Source organism: Pollachius pollachius, assembly GCF_949987615.1.
Source record: "Pollachius pollachius genome assembly, contig: scaffold_373, whole genome shotgun sequence".
Taxonomy (NCBI): domain Eukaryota; kingdom Metazoa; phylum Chordata; class Actinopteri; order Gadiformes; family Gadidae; genus Pollachius; species Pollachius pollachius.
In genome coordinates this window covers 1-20,000 of record NW_027641446.1, presented here as the reverse complement: position 1 = coordinate 20,000, position 20,000 = coordinate 1, and the positions used below count along the sequence as shown (strand labels likewise).

Sequence of the window (20,000 nt, the reverse complement as noted above, 5' to 3'; positions counted from 1 at the left end):
GAGGACGGTTCGCAAAAGGTGACCATTGATTTAGCCGTGGTGGAGCGAGCGAGAGAGAAGGAGCGAGAGCGAGGTCCATGAGCGGGCGAGAGGCAAAGGCAGGGAACCAAAAACCTGGGCTCTGTTTCGGACGTTGCTAATGCACTTGTTAGCCTGCTATTGAATGTCATTACACTGTGAGCCATTTATCTAAATGGGGTCTAGGCTACCAAAAAGCGTATGACTATCAGGCCGGTCAGGGGCTTTTATTCTGAAAGTGCAGTCACTGGCTTTTATTCTGGAAGTGCAGTCGGGGGCTTTTATTCTGAAAGTGCAGTCGGGGGCTTTTATTCTGGAAGTGCAGTCGGGGGCTTTTATTCTGGAAGTGCAGTCGGGGGCTTTTATTCTGGAAGTGCAGTCGGGGGCTTTTATTCTGGAAGTGCGGTTTGTGTTATGCAAGCACAGGGTGTTGGGTCAGCTGGGAGGGACAGCACTGGAGTTGCAACACTTTCGAAATTTTGGGTGGTTTGCTGAGGCTTGTGAACACATTCACAATCACATGAATGTTCCTTGGAATAAACTAGAACATGATCTTATTTTTGTTGTGGTACTGATGCTTATAAATAAAACTGGAATAAGCGAATTAATTTATGAAAGTCGATTTGAAGCACGGTTGACGAGCAGAGGTTTGATGAACAGTGGGTCGTCGGGTGACTCAAGGCCAAGCCACACTCAAAAGACAACAGGAATGCGATAACATCAAATGTGAGCGAAGACAGAATCATATTCTTCACATTCGGGGGGGATAAAATATAGATTAATCGTTAACAGATTTCTGGCAATTCAGTCCACATGTAGTCAGAATTAGTTTGAGTAGGGAGTCAATAAATAATGTAACCTCACAGTTTTGAATGACATGTAAATGCCTCGTTTATTTCTGGAGCCGCGAGCCTTCAAAAAGCTTCTCACTGTTAGATTTAACAAAAAGCTATTTTCCTTTTGTATCTGACATTCAAAACATTTAAAAGCAGGGCAACGGGCCATCAGGCAAATTGATCCATGGCAGGGTGGGTACGAGCCACCGCCCCACACCCTCTCTCTCTCTCTCTCTCTCCCCCCCACCCTCTCTCTCTCTCTCTCTCTCTCTTCCCCAACCTCTTTCTCTCTCCCCCCCCCCCCCCCTTTATCTGTGTCTCTTCCTCTACTGCTGTCATCACACCCTACCAGTACCCCTCCCCCCCCCACACACACACACACACACACACACACACACACCAGCCCCTAGGGACAGTCTCTGTGCCCATTTTCATATCCATACCAGGGGGGGTCAGCCCCCTCGCCGTCGTACCCCTCAAGTCAGATCTTAGCGTGGGGAGACGGCTCAGATCTCCTCCTCTTTACGCGCTCTTATTGTGTGTTGTACGTCCCGGCTCCTCAAAACAGTACTTAGCATTGAGTAGCATCTTATCCTAGCTATGTCTGTTGTGTACGGGGAATGTGTTAACCTGGTGATTGTTAGTGCTCGGCACTTGGTTCTATGAACATCCTTACTGTACCGACAATAATATATCGTGGTTTCTCTTTCTTCTGACAAATGTACTTATTGTCAAGTCGCTTTGGACTGCTACCTCTGGTCCTGAATTGAAACGTTGTTTTTGTTGTTTTGTTTTTCGGCCCTTTTCCCTTCTAGTATTTTGTTTCTCGATGTGTTCGTTTTAACAGCTTGTATTATGATTTTTTTTCGGTGAAAGCTGGTGATTATTCACCAAGGCTTTGGTTGACCCAAAATAAACTAAAGTGACAAAGGGAATATAATGAATCCAAGAATTGTATTTGAATAAAAAATAAGAAAATCAATTAATGACGGAAGGAAGGAAAGTATAGAACTGAAATTGAATCCTTTAAAAGTATAAAAATGAATAGATGAGTGGCAGTTATAGGACTGAGAGGTGTGTGCTGCAGTGCAGGTCTTGTAAGGTTCAGGTGGGTTGGTTCTTGGTCAGATGTACAAGAAGGCTTTTCATCGTCCATTGTGCGGAGATAATCGATTGGATCGATACGTTATTGGTGACATGGTGGCGATATCTCTGGTCGATTGGGTCAGATGGTAACGAGGCAAGATATCGGTAGAATGGGTTACGTGTTTATGTACATTAGGAGTCTGTTCATTACTGTGTTTTGGATTGTCAGTTTAAATTGTAATCCAGGATGGCATATTCAGTTAACCAGTTTATGTAACTGGTGTAGACTTTGAGTATGGTTTCTGATGATACTCTGCTTGGAGGTGGTTTAGTTGACGCCAAGAAATTTGTCAGTGTGGCTTAGTGGGGTCAAGCTTCCATAGAGGGATGTTGACCGTGAGAAAAGTTTTCATTGGTGCCTTTGGATTGTTTTAGGCAGTAAGCAATTGGGGGTGATTTTAAGTTGGTCTAGAAGCACAAATGTCCGAAATGTAGATGATGAACAACAGAGACACAGGGCTGCCCCTTGTGGCAGTCCTGCTTATGGGGTGAACGGTGATGAGATGGCTGGATTCCAACACCGGGATTCTTAATTCCATGTGTGGGAGGAAGTTGTGGACGAGTCTTATTGTGGTGGATGGCGGAGTTGGATTTATGGGTGCAGAAGTTTGCATAGTAGTCTTTTGTGCCAGAGTTTGTCTGATTACTTTTCAAAGTGGATGAACATTGCCAGAGTGAGTTCTTTCTTGAAGCGAGCTGTTTTGGCATGTTTTCTGAGAGGCTGAGAATGGCGTCGTCTGTGGTGGATCTGTTCTTGCGGAAGCATTCTTGGTGGAGTCCTGGTGTGCCTTTGTTTTTCGGTGTGATCGGGGCGTCGTGCTGTGCTCGTTCTTTCAAACAGTTTGCCAACATGACTGAGGAGGCCGATATGGCAGTCGAGGGTGGGCCGTTGGTGGCTGGGTCTCCTCTTGGTTTGTGAATCATGGAGATGCGGCCCAGGATGATACAGACTGTGTAGAGCAACGAGACAAGGACCAGGTATTCGTCAGGGTCTTGTTTTAGTAGGATGGCGTCAACTTTGTGTTTTTTATATTTTCTTTAGGATGGATCTTTATTTTGGTGAAGCCTATGGCTCGCCGGGCGGTCTGAACGGAGTTTGTGTCTGACCAGGTGTTCCCATACCATATAGGGCCAAAGTGTGTCATAGTGGGGTGGGAGTGGACATTTTGGGAATGGTCTTTGAAAAGATGTGCTTGTTTGTGCTACTGTGCATCAGCCGGCCGTCTAGTTGAGGCAAGGGGGTTGGTGTGAGTGGTTGTATTTCCATTGATCGCCTTGATCTTCTTGCTGTCCTACTGTCTTTGCTTCCATGGCGCGAGTAGGTCCATCCTCTTGTTCTTGAGTTGGTTGGTTTGTGTCTTCAGTTCTGTTGGTCTAGTGCTTATTTTTCCCCTTTTGCTTTTGTAGTTGTATTTTTCTTTTTTTTTTTTGAAAGTGCTCGCATCAGTTCTTTAGCGAAGGACGCCATGATGGAGGGGAGCTGGGTCTTGGCCTCCTAAAAAGGTGAGTATTTAGCTGGGCTGGTGGAGGGGGCGCTATGGATGTGGGTGGATTAGTTGCTGTTCATGTTCCTTACTGTACCGACAGGAATATATCGTTTAGTCTCTTTGGATAAAAGCCTCTGCTAAATGCCCTAAATCTAAAATCGAAATCTAATGATGGCCAGGTTTGTTTCTATGATTCTGAGTATTAGGCCAGGATGATTTGTGCTTTTGCATTAAGATCTTCCGTGGTGATGGTCTGCTCGTGGCTGTATCATGTGAGCTCCTAGATGAGACGTGATGAGGGGGCGCGGCCAGGCGGGCAGTGGTGGTTGATTGCAAGAAGAGTTATTATTTATGAAAGAAAGTTGTGTTGCCATGTTTTTCGTGGTTGTTGAGTTTATTGTTGTTGTTGTTAGTTTGAGGGGGATTCATGAAAAAAAAATGCATTTTATTTCTTGCTCAGGATTGCTAGCCTTCTCCGTTGATGTTCTGCGGTCTTGCCTTGAAGCGTGGTACACGGTATGGGGTGTTTGTTTTGAGGTTTGAAAAGGTCTCGTTGATGGATGTTGTGACATTGTTTTCTTGTGTTGTTTCTAGAAGTCCTTCTGTTTCCTCTTAATCTTTCAGGTTCTTTAGTGTGGTGGAGTTGAAGGTGTCTAGGGTTGAGAGGAAGGTGTCTAGGTTTACTGATGTCTGGGTCCAGTGGGGCTGTTGGGGGATCGGGTGCTTGTCTTGGTGCTGGATTGTGTGTTTGCCTTGGGGCTTGATGGTGTTTGTCTTGGTTGTGTTGGGGCTGGGACTTACATCTCCTTCAGATGGAGGTCTTGGGTTAAGGGTCTGTGGTATTGCAGTATAAAGCCCAGATGGCCTGTCTTTGGTCGTGGTGATGGGACAAAGACCATGAGTGTGGATTTGTATGTGATATTGTGGGGCGTGTCTGAAACAGACTTCATAACAAATACATTCATAAAATGGATCAAATGTGCAAAATGAATAAAACAAAAAACAATTTCTACATAAAATAATTCGTCCCCCTTAGTGATCCGATCTGTGTATCAGATATGAACGCCCCCCCCCCCTCCCATCTCTGGTGTCTGCCTGCCTGCCTGTCTGCCTTCAAGCCACCCCCCCCCCCCCCCCCCTCTTCCCCCAGGCCTAAAATCTAAAGAGACAAGAAAAATAATCCACACACATGCACACATTCATACATGCATGCAGCGGCCGCCTGTCTGAACACATGCAGAGAGCAGCGCCCATTAGTATGAAACTTTGATGGGCTTGTCTGCCTCTGTTAGTGGGAGCCGCCGAGACAGAGTGTGTGTGTGTGTGTGTGTGTGTGTGTGTGTGTGTGTGTGTGTGTGTGTGTGTGTGTGTGTGTGTGTGTGTGTGTGTGTGTGTGTGTGTGTGTGTGTGTGCTCAAGGAGGAACAATATTCATAAGGACTCTGAGTTTCTGCACCACACATAGACACACACTTGTGTTCTTAAGACGATTGAGCCACAAAATTAACAGAGTAAATCTGCTGACATACTTTCCCCACCAGGGCCATCCCACGCACACAGACGCACACGCCCACACAAACAGACACACACACAGACACAGACACAGACACACACACACACACAGACGCACATGCCCACACACATGCACACATGCAGAAAGAACAAGTCACTCCTAACAGAGTACAAATACATTCTGTACTGTTCTGCAGCGGCCATTATGTTCTGCAGTGTTCGTAGCGGGGGGGAGGGGACCAGGGAGAGGGGATGGGGCTGAGCGGGGGGGGGGGGGGGGGGGGGGAGGCACACAGCCTCCTGGTGGCTTTCATTATGTCCACACTGGCACCGCTCACACAAAGCCACGGCCGCTAGCTGGACGGTCACCCTGAACCCGCAGTGCCCCGCACGCCCTCACCGGTCTCTGGTCCGTACCCAGTAGAGCGAAAAAAACACACACACATAACACGCGCACACACACACAACGTGCGCACACATTACCCACACACAGGAAGTGCTGGGAGCAGCTGTTCTGGTTTTCACGTCAACACTGCGATAGTAAGAACCAAAACATAGAGAGGCCCATTCTCTCTCTATCGCCGTGTGCACACACACACACACACACACACACACAGAGTTTAAAAACAAGGTTCCTTTCACATTTATGCCACATAGCCTCCAGACCCGCTATTCAAATGCCAGAAGCAAACAGGACATATAGGTCATATCACCAACTGCGCTAATCTTCAGCAAACGATCCCATGTTAACTATCAAGCTATCTTTGTTGTACACAGGGAATGGGTTAACCTAACGATTGCTTGGCACTTGTTTCTATGAACATCCTGACTGTAGCGATAGAGACATATTGTTGTTTCTCTTCTTCTGACAAATGTACTTATTGTAAGTCGCTTTGGATTAAAGCGTCTGCCTAACGCCCTAAAGGTAAATGTAAACGTTAACTAATCGCCACACTATTCACTAATCACCAACATTATTTGTCCTATGTCAAAGCAAGTCTCGAGAAAGTGCCGCACCACAAAGCACCGCTTGCTCTCCCTCTAAGTAGAGCCCGGCCACACAGCCTGCTTCCCTTTCCAGATCAGCTCCACACGTCTGTGCTTGCGGTGATTGCGTCTCCGAGGGGTCATGTCTTGACCCTGTCGTCATGGGATATCCTACCACCCTTCCCGTCGCTCAATCTTAACACAGCGAAGCCTCAGTCACTTCCTGGCAGTCGATAAACAAAAAAAACTGCAGGCCTGGAGGCGGAGCTCTGCCTGCGATCTGAGGTGTGTGGCACGCAGTGTAGGGGTCAAGCTAGACAGTCATAACTAGAGTTGTTCGAATACCGATACCAGTCTAGGAAATTCCTCCTATGGCTATCGGGTATCGGCGAGTACGCAAGTCCACACATTCGATACGATCCCGTGACTATGAAAAGCAAATTTACTACACAGGCAGAGAACATCACAAACACTACGGTGTGAAGCTGCGTGCGTTAACGGACGGAGGTAGGATATCGGAATTGGAAACGCGTCATCTCCGACCGACGTGCGTTCGAGTTACCAAGTCGGAAAAACATGGATGCTCACGCTTAACTACAAGAATACAAATGTATTATTATATTTATGGATAAACTATAAAAGGTGTGTAAAAAAGAGAACCGACTATACATTGCTGTAACCGTAAACGGCCGATACTCAAGTTCAGGAATCGTAAAAGGAAAGAAACGGTATCGGAACATCTCTAGCAGTGAAACCAGGTTGTGTTGGCGTCTTACCTTGTCGCTCTCCCCTCCATATGCGTGTTCTGGGTGACAGTGGTAGGCTCCTCCGATGGATCCTACACAGAGGACAGAGAGGACAGATCAGACATGCAGAACTCATCCCTCTAGTTAGCCTCGGAGGGGATTAAACAGCCCGTGACCTGCTGTCACTGAAATATGCCCTACCCCTTCACTGCTCACCTTCCCCCAACACCAAACACAAAGCGTATCAGAATAACAGTGGAAGAGGTACCCGACATACATCTATAAATGGACAAAACAATACACCCAAGTTCGTTTCTCAGTTCTGCATTGAAACCAGAGCGTTGGTGGATTACGTTCTGGTTCAGACGTGCCGCTCTTCAACCTTTACGTCGGCCTTTTAGATCGGTAAACAGAAGTAAAACCGGAGCAAAATGGAATGTGCTTTTGCTGGGAAAAGGCAAAATGGAGGCTCAGCATCCTGGCCTCCGTAGACACGGTTGGCACTGGTGGCAGGTCAGAGAAACCACCATCATCATTATTAAACACTCTGGTCGGGCGGCTGGGTGTTAAATGTTAGACCTATCTCTTTTTAATGATTTGCCACTGGTAGAACGACACAGCGAGTAGGAGCGGGCGAGGGACAGCCTCCGATTCGTAGCGAGTACGCAGACTCTCTTAGCTCCAATTTAGCACCAGTCTGTTTTCAAAGCATACTGGCAACTCTGCGCTCCAACAGAACACTTCGAGAAGACAGACTGTCCTGCTCCCGGTCATAAGAAAACACTGAACACAGGCTACAACAACAGAACGGCTCAACAGTCGAGTCCATTCCCATTCCATGAGAGGGGAAATACACACGGCTGAAATGGGGACACAGTTTCCCCCTAAAAGCATTTCAAGGCAGAATATCAGGCAGATATTCTTGAAATGCACAATTGATTAGTTTGTGTTTGTGCCCTACTCGATTTATTTTCTGCATTTGTTGTTTTGAAAGCGGATTAAAAATATTAAGAGCACAGATCCCAGCCTACGCGTCTAAGTGCTTTTTACTTGGGGTGTGTATGACTGTGTCTGTGTGTCTCTGTGTGTAAAAGAAAGTGAGGGACATTAGGACTCAAATAAAAAAAGACTGCACACGAAACAAAACAGGGTCTACTGTAGTCGGTGTGAAGTCACACACACACACACACACACACACACACACACACACACACACACACACACACACACACACACACACACACACACACACACACACACACACACACACACAATTAATCCAGGATTAGCAAAGCTCTCTGACGATGCCCCCGCTCGCATCTTCCCCGACTAAGACTTTTACTCTTTTGTTTTCCTCGTGGCCTTTCATCTCCCGTTTGTCTGTTGTGTTGCGGCTTTATCCTTGTATCCGTGCGCACGCCGGTGTTATTGTTTCTCCGAGCGCTGGTTCTATCCGCGGCGCTGCGTCTTTCGGCCGTACCCACCACCACCACCACCACCATTACCACCACCACCACCATTACCACCACCACCACCACCACCACCACCACAGATGGTGGCAGCGGTCCCACCACCAAGGACATGCTGTCCCAAGGGCACCCACCGACCGGCGGCACCCCCCACCGCAGAGGGGTCGGGGGGGACGGGAAAGAATGTCATGGGGGGGGGGGGGCGAATCAGGGTGAGCACTGAGGCTTCCGATGGCCGTTTTTTAAATTTTATTCCAGCACCACCTCTCTGTCGTTAGTTTGCCGTCTTTTTTTCCACGCTGCCTTTGAAGAGAGACTGTGACTGACAACAAAGACGGCAGAGAGACAAAGGAATATAGGAGAGAGAGAGAGAGAGAGAGAGAGAGAGAGAGAGAGAGAGAGAGAGAGAGAGAGAGAGAGAGAGAGAGAGAGAGAGAGAGAGAGAGAGACTTTGCAAAAATAAATTCCTCAATCCCTCTTGCTGTGGCACACAAGAACCCAACCCCCCCGAAACCATGAATAAATGAAAAAGGATTTAGCCGCTCCAGGTGAGCATGGGCCTTAATGCCAGGTAAAAGAATATCTCAAAGGAGTCTCAACTGAGAGATCCAACCTCCGGCGTGGCGCACTGGCAGAGCCCGACCGCCTGCTGTACAGAGGCCCCTTCACGGATCACAAGAGGCCCACGTAAACAGAGCGGGCGTCCCCTCTGAACCAGAGGTGGCTCTGATGACTCAGTGGCGCCGGAGCCCCCAGACGGACCCCCACTCTGCCAGAACCCACTCTATACTGGGACACTCCCAGGCCAGACCCTCAGCTAAACCCACTCTATACTGGGACACTCCCAGGCCAGACCCTCAGCTAAACCCACTCTATACTGGGACACTCCCAGTCAGACCCCAGTCCCTAAAACCGCCTCTGTACTGGGACACTCCCAGGCCAGACCCTCAGCTAAACCCACTCTATACTGGGACACTCCCAGTAAGACCCCAGTCCCTCAAACCCAATCTCTACTGGGACACTCCCAGTCGGACACCAGTCCCTCAAACTCACTCTATACTGGGACACTCCCAGTCGGACACCAGTCCCTCAAACCCAATCTCTACTGGGACACTCCCAGTCGGACACCAGTCCCTCAAACTCACTCTATACTGGGACACTCCCAGTCGGACACCAGTCCCTCAAACTCACTCTATACTGGGACACTCCCAGTCGGACACCAGTCCCTCAAACTCACTCTATACTGGGACACTCCCAGTCGGACACCAGTCCCTCAAACCCAATCTCTACTGGGACACTCCCAGTCTGACACCAGTTCCTGAGCCAAAACCCACCCCCTACTGGGACACTCCCAGTCAGACCCCAGTCCCTCAAACCCAATCTCTACTGGGACACTCCCAGTCAGACCCCAGTCCCTCAAACCCACTCTGTACTGGGACACTCCCAGACCAGACCCTCAGCCAAACCCACTCTTTACTGGGACACTCCCAGTAAGACCTCATTCCCTCAAACCCAATCTCTACTGGGACACTCCCAGTCGGACACCAGTCCCTCAAACTCACTCTATACTGGGACACTCCCAGTCGGACACCAGTCCCTCAAACTCACTCTATACTGGGACACTCCCAGTCGGACACCAGTCCCTCAAACCCAATCTCTACTGGGACACTCCCAGTCAGACCCCAGTCCCTCAAACCCAATCTCTACTGGGACACTCCCAGTCGGACACCAGTTCCTGAGCCAAAACCCACCCCCTACTGGGACACTCCCAGTCAGACCCCAATCCCTCAAACCCACTCTGTACTGGGACACTCCCAGTCAGACCCCAGTCCCTCAAACCCACTCTGTACTGGGACACTCCCAGACCAGACCCTCAGCCAAACCCACTCTTTACTGGGACACTCCCAGTAAGACACCAGTCCCTCAAACCCACTCTTTACTGGGACACTCCCAGTTGGACCCCAGGCCCTCAGACAAACCGACTCTGTACTGGGACACTCCCAGACCAGACCCCAGTTGCTCAGCCAAAACCTACTCTATACTGGGCAGTCCCAGACCAGACCCCCGTCCCTCAGCCAAACCCACTCTCTACTGGGACCCACAGCGATCCTAGAGCCCTGAGAATGTGTCCGAGACATCCTGTTTGGGGTGCAGAGTAACGCGTGCTTTCTGCACGCAGAACACCGGCCGTGTAAACAACTGCCGGGGAGGGCCGGGGTGTTGGGGTATGGTCTTGGATATTCACTGCCGTTTCATCGACTGAGCTTTTAATGTTATCATGTGCTTGAAGGCGTACAAGAACGTAGGCGTACGTTACTTATTGTATGTTGTACGTCCTTGCACCTAAAAACAGCACCAAGCATTATGCAGCCTCTCATCCTCGCTGTCTCTGTTGTGCACAGGGAATGGGTTAACCTAGAGAATGTAAGTGCTTGGCACTTGTTTTCTATAAACATCCTTACTGTATCCTTACTGTACTTTCTTTTGATAAAAGTACTCATTGTAAGTTGCTTTGGACAAAAGCAGCTGCTAAATGCCCTAAACGTGAATGTATCTGCTGTTCTCTAGTCTATATGGCAGCACTGGGCAGATGATTGCGTCAACAGGTTTCGGGGGGCCTATCCTACTCTCATGGTCTAGAAGGCCCTTCTAATGCTGTGATACAGTGGAGGAAAGTGTCCGCCAAATGGACAAGGAAACATCCTATTATAAACACAAATACGAGGCAGTGATCTGTCCCCAGCAGCCACCAAGACTCCCGAATAGGTTGGTGTTTGTTGTGTGCGTGATTTTGCGAGGAGTAATCCACACGCATGGCTGTACATCGCTGACCGGTGTCGTCCTGTTCTTGTGGTGAAGCGGGGCCTCAAGACGCACACTATAGAATACGACAATATGGACACGCTATGTACGCACGCACGCACGCACAACAACAAGGCAGTCACACACTGCGAATGGTTAAAGGACTGGTATGTACAGTGCCGCCGCGTGAAACGTAAACACTAAACACACTCCTTGAGATTAGAGCTGGGAGGGAACAGGAATGAAAGGCAAAGGGAGTCGAGGCTGTATCGGGGATGACAGAGAGCGAGAGAGAGAGAGAGAGAGAGAGAGAGAGAGAGAGAGAGAGAGAGAGAGAGAGAGAGAGAGAGAGAGAGAGAGAGAGAGAGAGAGAGAGAGAGACCAAAGAAGAAGAGGTTGGAACGAGAGTAAAGGATGAGATAAACCGCTCTGTGGGCTGCACATAGCAGCGGCGTAGAGGGGGGGGGGGGGAGGGGAGGAGAACATGGAGGAGGATGAAGAGAAGAGAGAAGGGGGGAGGAAGAGAGCAAAGGGACAGTAGAGGGAGGAGGAAAGAGTGTGTGTGTGTGTGTGTGTGTGTGTGTGTGTGTGTGTGTGTGTGTGTGTGTGTGTGTGTGTGTGTGTGTGTGTGTGTGTGTGTGTGTGAGAGATAAGGACAACATGGGTAGAGAACGAGAGAGAGAAGGCTGGACAAGCCACAGAATATAGATAGAGGGAGAGATGGAGCGAGCTAGGGAGACAGGGGGAGGAGGGAGAGAGAGAGAGAGAGAGAGAGAGTAGGGTAAGGGGGGTTGTGTCTTCCCTCCTTGACTGCTATTGATTTTCTGTAAGCCTGAGAGTGCATCAGCTATTTCTATCCATTTCCCCACTCTCTACCCCCTCCCAGCCCCACTCTTCCATTACCGTTTTCCCTTCCTCCACACACACACACACACACACACACACACACACGCACCTCCCCATCGTACTTCTCACACTCGTCACTTCATCAGCACCCTTTCCTCCCCCCTCCCTCCATCTGATCACCCAGCCATCGTCCGTCCCGCCTCCCAACACATCCCTCCCCCTTCCTCGTCGTCTTCCTCGCCGTTCTCTCGCTCTCCTCCGTGTGCACTCTTAATCACTCAGAAGCCCCGCCCCCCTCACACCCATCCAGACAGCGCAGGGGTTCTGGGGGGGGGGGGGTGCTCTAATCATCCCACTGCAGCACTGGGATTGGAACTGGGATGGGAACTGGTTCCCTGCAGTCTCCCCGCTCTGAATGTTGATCTGCCCCGAAGTGAAGCCGCTGATCCTGGGTCCGCCGCCGCCACCGATAAAGCATGTCACCGTGATCCTTTCACAACCCCCGTGTGTGCGTGCGTGCGTGTGTGTCTTCGTGCGTGTGTTTTCGTGTGTTTTCGTGTATGTTTTCGTGTGTGTGTATGTTTTCGTGTGTGTGTGTGTATGTTTTCGTGTGTGTGTGTGTATGTTTTCGTGTGTGTGTGTGTATGTTTTCGTGTGTGTGTGTGTTTTCGTGTGTGTGTGTGTTTTCATGTATTTGTGTGTGTGTGTGTGTGTGTGTGTGCGTGCGTGCGTGCTCGTGTGTTTTCGTGTATGTTTTCGTGTGTGTGTGTGTGTATGTTTTCGTGTGTGTGTGTGTTTTCGTGTGTGTGTGTTTTCATGTATTTGTGTGTGTGTGTGTGTGTGTGTGTGTGTGTGTGTGTGTGTGTGTGTGTGTGTGTGTGTGTGTGTGTGTGTGTGTGTGTGTGTGTGTGTGTGTGTGTGTGTGTGTGCGTGCGCACATGTGCGTGTTTTCGTGCATGCGCACGCGTAGCCATGCACTTCAGTCGGTCGGTCTCCAGAGAGAGACGAAACCAAAGGCTGGGCTTAACGTCACACACACTTAAGTTGTGAAAATATTTGTGCAGGCATAGGAGAACACATTCAACCACTCCTTCACACGTCTCACTTCTTCTCACTTTGACTCCAGCGCCAATAACACTCTCCCCCTCTCCGAGAGGCGCTATCCAGCAGAGACACAGACAGAGAGATGGATATAGAAATTGAAAGGGATACATTCGAGAAGGTCAGCAGCACAGAGAGATTCTGGGTACTGAAAGGGAGAAAGGAGCCGCTCCATTCAGAGAACCTTTCACTTAAATCAATAACATGAAATGTAATTAAGCTTTTTGGTTAAAAAAAACATGCTGTTTTCTTTCTGTATTCCGTAGGTACAGATGTTAAAAAGGGCTTTACTTTCAATAAGAAAACCTAGATAAAACCTATACTTTATACATATAAAAAAAACAAAAAGATTACTTGGCATTGTGTAGCATCTTATCCTAGCTAACTTTGTTGTATACGGGGAATGGGTTAACCTAACAATTAATAGTGCTCGAAATTTGAACATCCTTACTTCACCGACAGCGATATACTGTTTCTCTTTCTTCTGACAAATAAACTTATTCTAAGTTTCGTTGCTAAATGCCCTAAATGTAAATGCAAATGTAAAAGTAATAAACAACCCTAAAGCAACACACTTGCCACTACGGCGCTAATGAAGGCCCAAGCAATGCTGAAATCACTCTAAAGGCAAAAGCCTCTTGCTCGGTTGAATCTGTCAGCTACATTTTGAAGTAGTTCAACCAGTGTATCAACACCGGTATGTTGGATCGGTGAAGCCCATCTCAAATAAACAAAAAAAAAACAGCCCCTGGCAAATGGTGTCATTCTCGCTGGGTGAAAAGCCTCCTTCACATTCCAATCAATGGCTGAATGAACTCAGCCCTTCCCCATCAAAAGAGGCACGCCGCTCTCTGTCAACACGGCTGAATGTCGCCGGAGCCTCACGAGCACAACAAACTTATTTATCAATTCAACCACTGAGCACAGCTCTCTCAGTGGGAGGTATTAGCCCCCCCCCCCCCCCCCCCCCCCCCCCCCCCGAATGGAGACACACACACACACACACACACACACACACACACACACACGCGCTTTGCATACACTTTGCATAACGGCTAAAACAAGAGCTAATAAATGGGGGAACACAGAAGTGGAAGGGAGACGGAGAGCGGAGCAGGTCGTGGTTTTGTGCTCGGACTCAGAGCGGAGGCTTCGGCTGCCAAGGCCGCTCCAAAGGAATGATGGGAAGGAGAGGCTAGCCTGGGCCAAAGCCCTGCCTGGCCGGCTGCACCCGTGGCTGCTGGGAAGAGGGTCTGGAGCCAGGACCCAGGAGTGGGCAGGCCTGTTCCTGCCCTACTTCCAGCCCCCCTCTTCCTCTACGTCAGCAGCCACACACACACACACACACACACACACACACACACACAGGCGCGTACACAATCACGTTTGTGCGCATACACAATTCGATTGTGCGCACACACACACACACAGAACGTGCGCACACATTAGTTCACACACGAACACACACACACACACACACAGGCGCACACACAGAGAGCCCCTCCCCCATATCTCCCACCACCACTCCCTCCAAAAATGACCTTATTCACCCTCTGCGCGGCCCTTTCTGCGCCCCCTTCTTCAGCCTAATCATCCCCCCTTCCCCGACTCCCTCGCTCACTAACACACACTTCCTGTCCCTGACCTTCCAGCCCGTTCCCGTTCCTCCTCCTCCTCCTCCTCCTCCTCCTCCTCCTCCTCCCGCACGCCCACAGAACGCTCCCTCTGTCCGGGCCCAGAGACGGCTGCCTGCGCTAGACTTTACAATCTCCCTTTTCCCAGTGAAACTCCATTATACTTCTTTCCCCACATGCTCCATGCGTACATATTACTGCAAATCATTTCCCCTCCCGTGTGAGAGCGACTGAGTGGGTGAGATAGAGAGCGAGTGTGTGCGCAATTGAAATAGAAAGATGACAGAAAAGGATGGCTTGCGCGGAGAGATGAGGCCACGTTTTCTATCCAGTCGCTGCGATCATATTTTCCAACGGAGCTTGATTTCCCTAATGTGCTTAAGACACTCACTTCCTGCCTCGACGGGTTCCCAGCCACTGGGCGCGCGCGGCCAAACGTGTGACCCGCAAATCTCCACCGGACCACGGGGCCGGTCTGTTGACCAACCCACGTTCACATCGGAAAGAATGTCCTCTTACTCTCTGCACACAACGCCGCTTCCCCCATATTGTTGCACTGCCAGCTGTACAGAGAAGACTGCGTGTTGAGATTGAAATAACCGAGAGAAACCCGAGGGTAAAACACTGAACAGATCCAACAGGGCAACTAGATCAATCTAGAATCACGGGTTGTAAGTAATGGACTGTGTAATAACGCCAGCCTTCATCTGGGGCCAGGCCTAACGCGGAGGACCACGGCACGACTTCCTCTGCTCCTTTTCTAATGCGGGGGTTATAAAAGAGAATAAAAAATAAAAAAAGACGGTTGCCAAGACAACCAGCCTAACATAAACGACGACAACAACAACAGAAAGAGAGGATGTCCTCTTCCACGTTGCGGTGGAGTGAGGGTGGAGGGTGGCGGATACAGGTTGAGGAGAGGGGGAGAAGGGGAGGAGGAGAGGGGGAGAAGGGGAGGAGGAGAGGGGGAGAGAGGGGGGAGGAGGAGCAGCCATCCATCCATCTTCTGCTCCGGACAATCCATTAAAACCATCCCCTCTGTAAGACAAAAGCCTGCTAGGACACCGCGGCAGTGGGGAGAGGGGGGAGAAGAAGAGGAGCAGAGAGAGGGAGGCGGGCGAACGCAAAACGAAAAAGGCATGAAAGGAAGAGGAAAGGGGAAGACGGCAGGAGTAAAGCGCCACTTGTCAGGCCGCGATAACGAGCGCAAACGTGGTGCCCATAGGCAAACGGGGTGTGTGTGTGTGCGCGCTGGTCGTTTACTTCGCATATGCAAGGCCTTACCCTCAGAGGAAATATTTTTGAATCTCGGTGGTTTGTGATCTCTGAGGGCTTGGCTGGGCTGAATAGGCCAGCCATGGGTGGTGTGCGCCCCGGTGTATGCGTGTCCACGCGTGTGTTTGAGAGAGAGAAGGACATCATTAGCTTTCATGCCCAACGCAGGTGACTGCCGTGGGAAGAATAGAGCAAGGCAGGCCTAGCGTCTCTTTCAAAGTAGCAGGGCCCATTTTGTCAGTGAAAGGCGGGGTGGGGGTGCTGCTTTTGCTAATGAAGGTGTGTCGCACATGAGAGACCCAGACTAGCCAGCTGCCTGGCTCTGTGTGTGTTTATTCCAGAATAGTCCACCCGTTAACATGTACAGCCAGGCCAACGAGAAGCCCTCGAAACAAACCGCACTGTAGCTAGTCCTGTAGCCGCGGATCAGCTAATTAAACTGTAATCTGTTCGGCCAGCAGTGTTATCTGCCAAGGACTGCATGCAGCGTGTGAACTGTTTTCTTTTGGTCAAACACACACAGCACACGCCTACAGCACGGCCCTATCAGGCCTGGCCGTATGTTTGATCCAAGGCCGAGAGAGAGAGCGTGCGTCGTGAGGATGGCACTATTGGGAACAGGTTGTGATGCTAGCTCAGTGTTCACCTACAGATATTGAAGAGATGCTAGTTGATTGTTATTGTCATATTAAATGTATAAAAAGGTTTGTTGTTTTTTGTTTGGGGTGGAGAGTGTCCTAAACACACACACACACACACACACACACACACACACACACACACAAAGTGTGTGTTCATTTGTAAACAGATTTGTTTTGATGCCCACTCGCCCAAACTGGTATTTCCGCTATTTATTTTTTAAACCACTGCTCAGCTTACCCTATTGTTGTAAAAACGGATCATCTATTGAGGAAAAAAAAAAATCGCACTTCCTTTGCATGCACATGTACAAAAGCGTTAGTCGACATTAAACCACTCTGATTACGGACCTTTATGAATCGAAAAAAAGGAATTAAGATCAATAAATTGCACAAGTACTGCGACAGACAGATCATGAATCTGTTCCGCTTTAATGTTCAGAGTAAACGAAACTTGCCTGGAGTCGAGTTTGCAATCACATCGAATAATCATGCCGATCAACTTCTTTGTTTTTTTAGATTAAAGTGAGCCTTTCAATAGGCCACACATTCTCATTGGGTGTGTGTGTGTGTGTGTGTGTGTGTGTGTGTGTGTGTGTGTGTGTGTGTGTGTGTGTGTGTGTGTGTGTGTGTGTGTGTGTGTGTGTATGTAAACAGGACGTTAATAGCCTGCCATCCTCAGAGGCACATTCTACATCCCATAATATGGATCATCCAGGCATTCATTGCCGGCTCACAATGAAGCCTGCGTGCCAACGGTTCGATCCTAGGGCCGATAAACTCACCAGCTTTTAAGTAAACGTACCGATGGAGACGGTGACACTTTCAGTGTGGCCATGCATGCCTTAAATAATATACTTTTTATCCTGTCAACAAACAGACTATGATCCGGCGCTTGCAGAGAAAACGACCTGTAGGTTTTGACGGGCTTCAGGTTTGTTGATTCGACACATATCTGTCTGAAGTGTACTTGGCTCCAATCAGCCCCCGTACCGCGTAATCCTGCCGTCGTGTCGGAAGAGACACGCGGGGGATACAAGAACGGGGGAGCATGATATGGGGGACTCCTTAGCAGCCTGGTTCGTATATCATTGTGTATTCATACTCTGTATATACACACACACAGACATCTCAAACGCTTTCTCTACATTATATCATAGTTATTAACGGGTAAATGCTCTGTAACCACATGCCAAAATAGCTTGTTTACCATTCCCTTCTATATTAGAGACTTAAAAGACGGTTGACCCACAACCCCTTGCGTACTGATGAACACTCGCGATAGCCACATTAAACACCTTGTCTAATTAAAAATTAACTTACATGAACACACGCCCACACCCACCTCATAAAAGAGCATGGCTTCTCTTTAGCTTCTAAATCCCACTCCCCTCCCTTTCCCAGACCACGCCAGCTAACACAAGCAACCCACCCAGGTGAGGAAGCTTACCTGCGGCCGAGATGCGGTGCGCTCCGCCGGCTGCCGAGAGCCTCTGGATGCCAGAGGAGCTGTTATTTCCAGAGGGTCGCGCCTGGTTCTCCGAGTGGTTGTTGTGAGCAAGTTGTGCGCAACCGGCGTTGTGTTGCTGCTGCTGTTGCTGCTGTATCTGCTGCTGCTGCTGCTGTTGTTGATGAAGTTGATACTGGTGGTGGTTAGATCCCATGACCCCGTTACCGGTAATCCCGTTCCCATTCCCAGCAGCGGCGTACTGCTGGTAATATCCAGAGCGAGAACGCGAGCGAGTCCTCGGGGGCTCCATGGCCACGAGCTGGGGGTCGTATGGGTGGAAGAGGGAGGCGGATGGCGGTGGCGGCGGGGGAGGGGATCGCGTCGGACCGCTCTGGCTGTAGGCGCTGTAGCCCCCGGGGGGTCCACGGCCCCCCTCTGCACCCCCGTATTCTGTGCGCTCCCCAGCCTCCGCCGCCCCCGCCTCGTCAAATAAATCAGCTCCTTTGGGGACCGGCTCGGGGGTGGTGGCGGGCAGCCGGGGGTAGATCCTGGGTAGATCCTGAGTCGTGGGTTGTCCAGTGGCTGCGATTGGCATTTCCTTTCGGGGATTTCCTCTCTTTTTCTTCTGGTTCCCCCCCCCTTCTCTCACATAAAGGGGCTTTCAGACACTGTTGAACATACAGGAGATGAGGGAAGGATGGGGGGCAGCGTTAGGGTGGATCACGACACACAGCACATCTCCGTGTAAACACAACATGAACACATGAGCCACCACGTCGCGGAGACTCGCTCTTTTAACGGCCAAATGTTCTGCGACTGGACCGCGTCCCACAAGTTGGACTCTCTGGCGAACACGCAGAGCAAAACGGAAACGCTGGCTGGGTTAGTCATGAAGAAAGACCCCCGGTCACCCCAGTCTCCTCATGTTTAACACATGAGCGGGACTATGAGTCGACCCTGGGAAACTAATCAGCCCCCTCGCTTTGAAACCTTTAATCACAACAGCGGCGGCGCGGTAGGGGAGCGACGCGGCGTGGTGCTGTAGGAGAGGGACGCGGCGCGGAAAGAGAGCGGCGCAGCGCGGTAGCTCCGCTAGCTAACACTAAATGAACCCGATAAAGCGCAGCGTCCTCCAGCCTCGTCACGGCGCCGTCCTATGCGGTCGTTACGGAGCGGCGGTGTTGTTTTTACGCACCGAGTTTAGCAGGACTTTGGCCACTTTTGGCGTCATGCGAAGTTGTTAAACCAGTCTGCGTAACGCTGGGCAGGCTGATCCACCCCTCCTCCCCTCCCAGTAGGACCCACCTCCTCCCCTTCCAGTAGACCCAGCGCCAGCCTCCCACGCCTCGATCCCTTTAAACGGGGCGCTTAATAAAGAGACAAATCTGGAAGGAAACACGAGATAAACCGTAAACCGTGTGTGGATCGGGTCTGGAAACGACCAGGTACACGGTGTGTTTTGCGCTATCCGTGGATGGCGGAACCACCGAGGCGCAAAATAATGGGTAAAAAAAAAGTGTCCAACCGCAGATTACAAAGAAAGAATAACGCTTAGAATAATCGCTTAGAATAAAAGGAAGACCCCGTCTCTCGGTTTCCGCCGTGAATCGGGATATTAAGACGACTTAAATAGTTTGAGAGCAACTTACCCGTCGACACACGCTCCTCAAGTGTACCACAAACCGGGGATGTGTGGATAATATGTGTGTGAGTGTGTGTCTGTGCGCCCCGTGTGTGTCAGCGTGAAATGTGACAGACAGTCAGCAGCGCTCCGGTCGGATTTATATCAGACCTGGCGCGTCGAAACCAGAGAACCCAGCGCGATTACCCTCGCTTTGCGCACATCGTTTCGAGTCGTGATCGAGGGCAATCAGCTTCGATAGCCCTTTTAGGCAATTTTTTGTTAAAATTGTATTCTTGTATCCCCCGCTTTTGTTAGTTGGAGAGTGTTTAATGTTATCGGTGTGATCGGTACTTGATTAGTCTGGCCTGGATACCAAACGCTGAGGAGAGCAAAGAGGCAGGCCTAAAGGGGCTTTAAATTATTTATTTAC

General features: G+C 49.9%; 1 protein-coding gene across 1 annotated transcript in view; it reads right to left on the bottom strand.

The window, feature by feature from the left end:
• LOC307091591 (uncharacterized protein) overlaps positions 1–19,670 on the bottom strand; it is a gene marked incomplete at its 3' end in the record, with an annotated part of 21,408 nt that extends 1,738 nt beyond the window's left edge. The window contains exons 1-3 of the mRNA XM_079759222.1: positions 19,596–19,670; positions 17,947–18,614; positions 6,713–6,823 (exon numbers count right to left, since the gene is read on the bottom strand). Of these exons, the coding sequence (XP_079615348.1) occupies positions 6,713–6,823; positions 17,947–18,541 (706 nt within the window). The remainder of the gene's footprint in view (positions 1–6,712; positions 6,824–17,946; positions 18,615–19,595) is intronic.
• Between the last annotated feature and the right edge of the window lie 330 nt (positions 19,671–20,000).